This window comes from Astatotilapia calliptera, chromosome 13 (assembly GCF_900246225.1).
Source record: "Astatotilapia calliptera chromosome 13, fAstCal1.2, whole genome shotgun sequence".
Classification (NCBI taxonomy): domain Eukaryota; kingdom Metazoa; phylum Chordata; class Actinopteri; order Cichliformes; family Cichlidae; genus Astatotilapia; species Astatotilapia calliptera.
Genome location: NC_039314.1, coordinates 8,427,634 through 8,437,256, shown reverse-complemented (window position 1 = coordinate 8,437,256; position 9,623 = coordinate 8,427,634). Strand labels below are relative to the sequence as shown.

Genomic DNA, 9,623 nt, shown 5'->3' with positions numbered 1-9,623 from the left:
GGAGTTTCAGTGAGAGGTAGCCCAAACTTTGCTTTCATTAATGTTCCTGAAACAAATGGTATGGTGCTGTTGTTGTTGTTTTCTTTTTATAATGGCATGCACTTTGACTGAGTCAAATTAAACTCTGAGAAGAGCTAAGGTCATTTGCAGATCCTTTATTTAAAATTCTTCAAACGGATTATTGCAGTGTTGCCAATACAGTAGAAAACAGACAGCTATGTGCAGATTATAAGTGGTTTTAATAGAAGGGCCACTGTCTCTGGAGGGACAACACTGAAGCTGTATTTGCAGGTTTGGACATAGGCCAGCAGGCCATCAGAGCATGGACCAGTAACCGGCAACAGAGCCCCATGCCCGGTTTGACTGAAACATTATGTAAAGGACAATATCACAAAGCACTGTACCATACACTAATCATTTGAGGCATGTGCTGAGGCTATCAGACTCATCTCCAGTTGGGATAATGAGAGTCATGCCGGTACAGTAATATGCTTCAACTTGGAGCTGTTTTTGAGATGCTTAGTGAACCGTCCAACTCTTCGGTCCACAGTGCTCTGACAGTTGGTATTCACGGTCCCCCACAAAGGGTTTTTGCAAATGTTTACCATCACTCCAAAATGCAGACTCATCCACTGCTGTAGCTCTTAAAGTATCTTCAATGACAAATTACCTCCAAGACCTAGAATGATTACCAAAGTATCTGATATGTTTAGACAATGTTTCTGTGGTTTTCTCATAAATACCACCAGGAGGAGATTTCTTTAAACAAGACAGTGATTTATGAAGCTGCCTAATGTTGTGATAAAACACCCAACATTAACTTCTTTTTCAAACCTGCTGAGACTGTGTAAATGAAATATTTCTTCTGTTCCTCTGAGCTGCAAAATAGTTGCATATTTAATCATCTGGGAATTTACCCAGCTGTATTTATTTATTTAGAAAGAGATCTTGACCCCCCCCCCCCCCCCCCCCCCCCCCAATGTTCAGCACAAAGTTAGGCCGATGATCATGCATTAGTAATAACTGGCAATGAGTCTTTTCGAGTATGAACGGCCTGTTTAAGGTCACGTCAAAGCATCTCAATCTGATGTAAGTCCAGACTTTGACTAGGCTACTCAAAAACCTCCCCCTTTTTAAAAATCCAGTCGAAGGTGGACTTGTTGATTTATGAACTCTGAACTTAACTGACACAAGTGAGATCTGCAGTTCTTTAGATGTTGTTCTCTGTGCTTTTGTAACCTCCTGAATGGATCATTAAAGGGTTATTGCAATAATTTTGATAGGCTGGCCTTTCCTGGGAATGTTCAAGATGCCGTTCCAAGGTTTTTCCATTTGTAGATAATGGCTCCTACTGTGCTTCACTGAAGTCCCAAAACCTTAGAAATTATACTTCCAAAGGGATCTCAGATGTTGAGATGTCTTAGTCCACACACACACACACACACACACACACACACACACACACACACACACACACACACACACACACACACACACACACACACACACACACATGAAATGTTTAAAAGATGAAATGTTTGATGATCTGAAACATTTAAGTGTAACAAATATGCAAAAAAAGAAGAAATCAGGAAGAGAGCACATACTTTTTCACAGCACCGAACATGCTGTGGTTCCAAAATCAGCAAGTCAGTATCCCCCAATGTCTTTCTGTTTTTCTACAGCTAAAAGGCGCCACCTCGTGGTCACTTTGTGGGATTTCCATTTGTGGTTTCTAAATGCCTACCCCACAGATTCATATGGCTTCAAAATTAATCTGCATACACCATATTTAAATAACATAGTGCACTTGTATTTCCTTAACACAGATTTAGATTGTTATATATGGGCTGCAGAGAATGTTATTCATAACAGCACATTGTTTGTAGGAAATAAAATGGATCTCTGCGTTTGAATGATGAGACACAATGGACCCTTGTTGGGATATTTACATCAGAGCTGGTGATGCCATTAGGTCTGCTTTCTCTTACCAAGTTGCCTAGGAACCAGCAGGCTGGTGTTTGATGTGTCTATAACAGGACGCTGTGGCCTGATAATCAGACTGAAGTGCTATTTCATTATCACTCCAATACTGTTACAGATGAAACCAGAGATGCAGGCAATATGAAGGGCTGCAGGCAGGCTGAAGTAATTCTGAGTGAACAAAGAAACCGATATATACCATGTACAAAGAGGTTTTATGCTATCTGTATAGACTGACAGTACACAGCCACAACAGTGAAACCACTGACTGGTCAGTTTACTGCAATGTTCTGCTGGGAAATGCCTTGAGTCTGGCATTCATGTGGATGTTACTTTGACACTTACCACCCACCTAAACTTTGGAATGGACTAAGACATCCATCCACACCTCCCACTCCATGTCAGAGCAATGGTATCCCCCAACAGCAGAACAGTTCATCCCAGCACTCTGTACAAACTACACTGACCTGGCCTAATTAAGACATACCGTAATTAAGCCTCTTGTCGAATTATTCATCTTTGAAGTAAAAATCTATGCATTTATGTTCGCATTTACACAGGCCAAACACAAAATCACATATCTCTGATATTGGAGAGTACCAACCTGTGGTTTCACAGCCAAGGCGGAGGTACTGTAGCTGACGGCATCCTGTTTGGTGTCTGGCTGGCACTGTCCCCGTGTGCTAAAAGATTAATGGATCACAGTGACCTCCATCCTTGACATTCTTCGTGTTCACATGCCCTGGTCTTGTGAAACCAAAACCTTGCTGCTAGGATATTTACCATAACAAACAAACGTCCCTTAGATTTCTGTGCACATTGGATAAATAACCGATTGGGTCATAAACTGAATTATGTGACTTGCGGTTGGAATTACAGGGAAATGTTACATTTGATTTCATTTTCATTTTTAAAACACAAAAAGTGTTTTATTTGTGACCAGGTGGACTATTCAATGTATGAAAACTATATGAGGTCTTCTGAAACTCAGGATGTAGTTTAAAATGTGGCAGAAAATAATCCTGATGATGTCATGAAAGCCATGGGACTTACTTTTTTAAATGAAAAAGCTACATCGCAAGATGTATCTGTGAAGTTCTAAAAATGTGGGTGTTTTCCAGGCAGGAAAGGTCAAATGAAGAACCGATCTGCTTCATCAAAGCTGTAGCATTCAGTATTTTTGGATCATGACTCATAACAGGAACTAAAAGTCAGGAAACGATCGCCTCTGTAGGATTAGTTCAAACATTTGTTGACCATTTAAAAGTTTGTCTTTCGCCAAGGTTGGCTGTTTCTTTATGATAATTTAACTGTATAAACAGTGTCTTTATACCATAAAGTCAACCTATCATACTTTTTTCTTATTTTGTGTCATCAACATACTCTTACAGTGCTGCATATTCATATTAAACATGGAAAAAGTCTTCTCAGAGAGTCAAAACCTCAGGTTTCAACTGCTCAGACAGACTTTTCTGCTCTGGGATCTAGATCATGTTCAGTATTACACCCTTTATTTAAACAGGATGTCCCCCTTTGATCAAGAAAGAATGTACATAGAAATAGAAAGACACATTATACATAGTTGAGGAAAAGTATGCATGAGAATGATTTCAGATTCATAAATAGATCATTTTGAAATGTTCTGGTAACATCAGAAAATGTAGCTCCATGTTTATTTATTTCTGTATTTGTTGGAGCTCATTCCAGTTACAGGCAGTAAGGTTTCTAAATCCAGTTTTTTGAAGTTCAGTGTGGATAAGAGGCAAAGCTAATGTTAGAAAGTCCTGTGACCTGACGCATTAAAGTGATGTCCTGAAAGAGGCAAACACCTCTGACTGTGAGCACAGCACCGGCGGTTCAAACCGAAAAAAAAATCATTACTTTATTGACCTCATTCAATTCTTGTGTCCTTTTTGTAAATTCAATTTTTGCCCTGTTTTACGATTGGCTTGTCAGTCATCTGTAAGGACCTTTGGACTGCAATAATCTATTAAATATACAAATTCATTCTGATTAACTGTAATTTGAAATGAGATAACCTCGAAAGTCTGAGGCTCTGTCTTGTAAAGAGGACAAGTGCCAGACGCTAAATAAAAATAACATTTTCCTCCTTTTTGTATGCAAATGTATCTCATTAAGAATAATTAATTCATTAATTACCGTATAATAAGTCTTTAAACTTCATAAAAATTTTAAACCGTAATGTTGATCTGGGATTTACACGTTCTCGTTCAAAACATGAGGTTATTACAGTAAGTAAAACTAGATGCGAATAAAATAAATAAATAAATCGAGTAAAAAGCTTCAGTTTTAATATTTGTTAATTTGGTTAAATTTATTCTCAGAACTTACCTGATGAGGCTTTGGCGGACATGTTCATTACATTGTTTCAGTATAATACCTTTCCAGATTTTCCTGAATCTTAACCCTGACACATTCTCTCCATACATTAACAGGAATTCAATAAAGGAAACAACTAATACTGAAACTAATAAACCGAAGTAAAAATATTTTTTACGTACTAAAAACTAAACTGAAACTAAAAAATTCTAAAACGTCAAAAACTAGTTACTTTCCACCCTGGAAAGGAACTGAAACTAAACTGAGTAAAAAATAAATACATTTCAAAAAGTCAAAATGAAAGAAAAATAAAAACTGATTAAGGATCCTGACTTTTGTCATTAAACTGTGTGAACCGGAAGGGCAGCTCCCCCTGCGTGATTAATTACACTCTTTATTTCACTCATCTTGATGAACTGAAGGTAAACACATGTAAACTCTCCCGGGATCTGCGCTGCGGTGGGAAACCCCTCCGCGGGGTTAAAGGTACGGCGACTTGCGTCAGCTGATGCGTCGCGTAAACGAGTGAGCAGAACGGAGCGGATGGGGGCGCTGGAGGAGGCTGGTCCTCTCTCGGAGCTCCTGCTTGCAACTCTGAGCGGCTTCCTGCTCTCTCTCCTGACAAACGGCTCATTCTCATCGCTGATCACGTGCTTCGCTCTCCGGATCGGCTGCAGGAAGTTGGACTTGCTGCGTTTTTTCCCTCCTCGCTCGTCTTGACAGCCTTGTTTTCTCCTCCCCCTTTCTCCTGTTTTCCCTCTGGCTTCCATCTCTCTCTTCAGCCGGCCGTGAGAGAGAGACAAGAGCCGACAAGCTGGCTCCGTGAAGCCGCAGGAGCTGGCGGTGATCACCCCCCCTCCTTCTCACCCCGGACACAGAGAGCAGGTCATGGAGGCTCTGGCGGAGGAGAAGGGGCTCTGGGCGTCGGACGACTCGCAGCCCCTGCCTACTTTGAGCCCGGCCGTGCCACCCTACGTCACTTTGGGCCTGACGGTGGTCTACACCGTCTTTTACTCTCTCCTCTTCATCTTCATCTACATCCAGCTCTGGCTGGTCCTGCGGTACCGACACAAGCGCTTCAGCTACCAGACCGTGTTCCTGTTTCTGTGCCTGCTGTGGTCGGCGCTGCGCACCGTGCTTTTCTCCTTCTACTTCAAGAACTTTGTCACGGCCAACACTCTGGGACCCTTTCCCTTCTGGCTGCTCTATTGCTTCCCCGTTTGCCTGCAGTTCTTCACGCTCTGCCTCATGAACCTGTACTTTGCGCAGGTGAGTTGCTCAGATGTTATTTTTCTTTTTCGTGTGCCAGCACAGTGTTTGATTAATGAGGGAAGTCTATGTCTGGGCTAAAAAAATTGTGTCACACCCCAGCTGGTTTATAAACCAGTTAGTCCAACATCCAACTTGCAGTGTGATAATGAACTAGCAAACAAACTAAATGTGGGGCAAAGAGTAGATTTGAGTGGGATAATGTGGAAATGCTGAGAGCTGCTTTAAAACACTGATGTATGTGATTGTTCTGTGTATTCTACTGTCATGGATGGGAGGACGGGGAGAAAGGTGGACCACCTGGTCACTCTAGGTATAGCCTCCAGCCAGTCAAGGCAGATCGCTGCCCCTCTGTGAGCCTGATTCTGTTGGAGGTTTCTTCCTGTTAAAAGGGAGTTCTTCATTCCCACTGTCACCAGGTGCTTGCTCACAGAAGGTCATCTGATTGTTGGGGTTGTCATAGTACTATTGTTGGGACTTTACCTTCCACTCTAAAGCACCTTGAGGAGACTGTTGTTGTGATTTGGTGCTATATAAATAAAATTCATTTGCATTGAACAAGTTGGCCAGTTTAAACACATTTTGATAATATGGTAAATGACCTGTATTTGTATAGCGCTTTACTAGTCCCTAAGGACCCCAAAGCGCTTTACACATCCAGTCATCCACCCATCACACACAGGTGATGGCAAGCTACATTGTAGCCTCAGCCACCCTGGGGCGCACTGACAGAGGCGAGGCTGCCGGACACTGGCGCCACCGGTCCCTCTGACCACCCCTTTCAACGGGTAAAATGTCTTGCCCAAGGACACAACGACCGAGACTGTCCAAGCTGGGCCTCGAACCGGCAACCTTCCGATTACAAGGCGAACTCCCAACTCTTGAGCCACAATTGCCCCCTATGGACCTAATATAGGTCCATAAACCTCATGTCATAATTTTCTTATGCCCACCCACTATGGCTGGATGGATGGCTCTATTTATTTTTTAATTTTTCAGGATTTTGAATTTTAGAGAGGCATTGTCAGGATACAGGCCATGACCCCGGGCTTGACATGCCACTGTAACGGTGATTCATATAGGAAGTAAGTCGTCCACTGAATATTACCTGTTGCTCTCAGTGCAACAGACTCCCATTCACATCAGGTGCAAAAGTGGGATGCAGTGAATCATTCCTTCAACTGCTTACATAATCCAGATACAAAATAATAGCTCCTCTGGCCTCTGCCTGAAGCCTATTTTTAGCGTAAATCCTATTGCGCTTGATGTGAGTCACAGTTGCGAACGAGAAGCGAGGCTCAAAGCTTCTGAGGCCCTGCGCTGTGTGACCATTGCATATCCGAAGTTCAGCTCTAAATAGTTTTACAGCCTGGAGGTTCCTGTTTAATCAGAGTGTCTTGTGCGTTTCGGAGAGCAAGAACAGAGAAGTGAAAGCAGTCTGACACAAGGCCATTGCTCATTTGAATGAAACTGTTTGTTTCCTTTTCACAGGTTATTTTTAAGGCAAAGTCCAAATATGCACCGGAGCTTTTGAAGTACAGGTAAGACCAGCTGGTGGACTTAAATAAAATAAAGAGTCTTATTCTTTTTAATAGTAATTTTTGGGGTTAATAAATCTTTGCCTGTTTTTGTTTCCTCACCACCAGGCTGCCACTGTATCTCACCTTCCTGTTCATCAGCCTGGTGTTTTTAGTTGTCAATCTGGTGTGCGCCCTGCTGGTGAGGATGTCCTCTGCAGAAGCCCACACCATCGTGCTGGTGAGGGTCGCGATCAACGACACGCTCTTCGTCCTGTGCGCCATCTCGCTGGCCTTGTGTCTTTACAAGATCGCCAAGATGTCGCTGGCCAACATTTACCTGGAGTCCAAGGTGAGATGTCCTGCAACTCAAAGTCAGGCAGGATTGGTGCGGTGTAGACTTCCTGAACACTGCCACTTACGACTGATTTAACAGCCGGTGCGTCACTAGCATCAAAAGGTATTGTGCACCCTTGTATGAAGAGTCACTTCTGCACATAATTTGTGCTTGCCACGTAGAGATAGTTCCCTAGCAACTGGGCGTCGTTCTTGTGCGTGACAAATTGTGCTGCGGTGCATACGAAAGCTTAAGGTTCGATACGGTGTGGACATGCTTCTTGTGTCCCAATCACACCTTAATTAAAGATACAGAAATTTCTCCTGTGCATGAAGGAAGTCTGTTTTCCAAGTTTTGAGCATGCTGATGCAAAAAACCCAGCAGCACAGTTTCATGAAACTTAGTGGAGTGGTGAGGCGTGGAAAGGGGAAGCACATAATATTTTTAGTGACGATCTAGAGCACTTTCTTTAAGCCATTTCTTGACGTCTCACCAGTTTGTCTTATTTTCAGCCTAACATGAATTCACGAGTCATTCTATTTTGTTTTGTTTTTTTTAAACTGAAGGGGACATCAGTGTGCCAGGTGACGATTATAGGAGCCATCGTCATCCTTCTGTACGCATCCAGGGCCTGCTACAATCTGGTGGTGTTGGCACTCTCAAACAAGAGTATTAACTCCTTTGACTATGACTGGTACAACGTTTCAGACCAGGTGAATCACTGGGGGAGGGGGTCACGATGGTTCATGTTAAGTTTGAGTGCATTTGTCCGAAAATGTCATTTGGTTTCCTGTCTAACTGGATAAACTGGATAAGAGGAATGATTGCTCTCTATAGTAAATCGATACCTCACAAAGAGACTGTAGGAAGTGTGGAAACAAGGGGAAGCAGCTATGCTAGCTCAGACCGGCCCATCTAAAGCTTACTTTTTTGTTTCTTTGCTCTGCTGCAAATATGTAACAAAAAGTGGGTTTTAGTGCAAGTTCTAGAGAAATCAGTCTGTTTTCCAGCTCCTTTAAATATTTTATCTCTTATCTCTTAAAAGCCAATTAGCTGTGTTTTGACTGTTCAGACTAGCTGGTCAGAATTTAGCAAGACTTGCATGTGTCCCCTTTTTGCTCTCATGTTATTCTAAAATGCATGCGCCAATTTTTTTTCTTTCAGGCAGACCTACAGTCGACTCTGGGCGACACCGGCTACATCGTCTTCGGAGTGATCTTGTTCGTGTGGGAGCTGCTCCCCACATCTCTTGTCGTTTTCTTCTTCAGAGTTCGACAGCCTAAACTGGACAGGGTGAGCCAGCAGTTACCTTAAACCAGTCAGGAACCCTCCTTGAGATCACAGGTTTATAAGGAGGACAGTTACCTTTGAGTGTTTGCGCTGATGCCTTCTGTTTGTCTTGTACCGCAGAGCGGCACTGGGCTTCCTGGTCACATCTTCTCCTCTAGGGCCTATTTCTTTGACAACCCGCGGCGTTACGACAGTGACGATGACCTAGCGTGGAGCATAATGCCCCAAAACATCCAAGCCAGGTAAGCGTGCCACAACCTGTTCCCTGGAAACTGCTGCACAGGAAAAAAATGTTCATGAGATGCTTCAAGTGTTTTGATTTTTGACTTTCTAGTCTCGCCGCCGACAGTTATGAGTGGGGGAGCCAAAGCGGCGGCATCGGCGCCTACATCGGCGATGACAGTTGCAACTTCACTCCTCCAGAGGAGCTCAGCCACTACTGACAGAAGGCCATGATGACTTCCTCGGACCTGTGGCTTTGTTTTTGTTTTTTTAAATTGTAAAGTTTTGCACACTGACTGACCGACCAAGGCACACTGGGATCAAAGTGCCCTTCAGACTACAAACATCCAATTTTCTATTTTGTCTAAAGAACTAATAGACTTTTGTTGCCAGTATGTATACAGACCCAGTAAAGGGACGTGATTTTGCACACACTTTGTACAAAGCCTGATCTGCTTGTAAAGGTTTATATTGAATATTACTTAATATATATCCTGATCTCTGTAATATGTCCTGTATTTCTGTTTTATGTAACATCTATGAACAAGTTTCATTTTTTCCATACAGATTTGTTTCTATAGAGAAGATATTCATTTAGTTCATATTAAAAAACAAAAAAGAAAAATAATGTACAAATGAAGTTTAGTTTTAATATCACACCAGAA

At 42.5% G+C, this 9,623-nt stretch overlaps 1 protein-coding gene across 1 annotated transcript; it reads left to right on the top strand.

Annotated features, from left to right (window-relative positions):
• The first annotated feature begins 4,824 nt into the window (after positions 1-4,824).
• gpr137ba (G protein-coupled receptor 137Ba) lies at positions 4,825-9,586 on the top strand. Its single transcript, XM_026189725.1, has 7 exons — positions 4,825-5,592; positions 7,084-7,133; positions 7,239-7,461; positions 8,013-8,159; positions 8,611-8,739; positions 8,857-8,978; positions 9,071-9,586. The coding sequence occupies exons 1-7, from the start codon at positions 5,212-5,214 to the stop codon at positions 9,177-9,179; spliced, it is 1,161 nt and encodes a 386-aa protein (XP_026045510.1). The 5' UTR covers positions 4,825-5,211; the 3' UTR covers positions 9,180-9,586.
• The last annotated feature ends 37 nt before the right edge of the window (positions 9,587-9,623 follow it).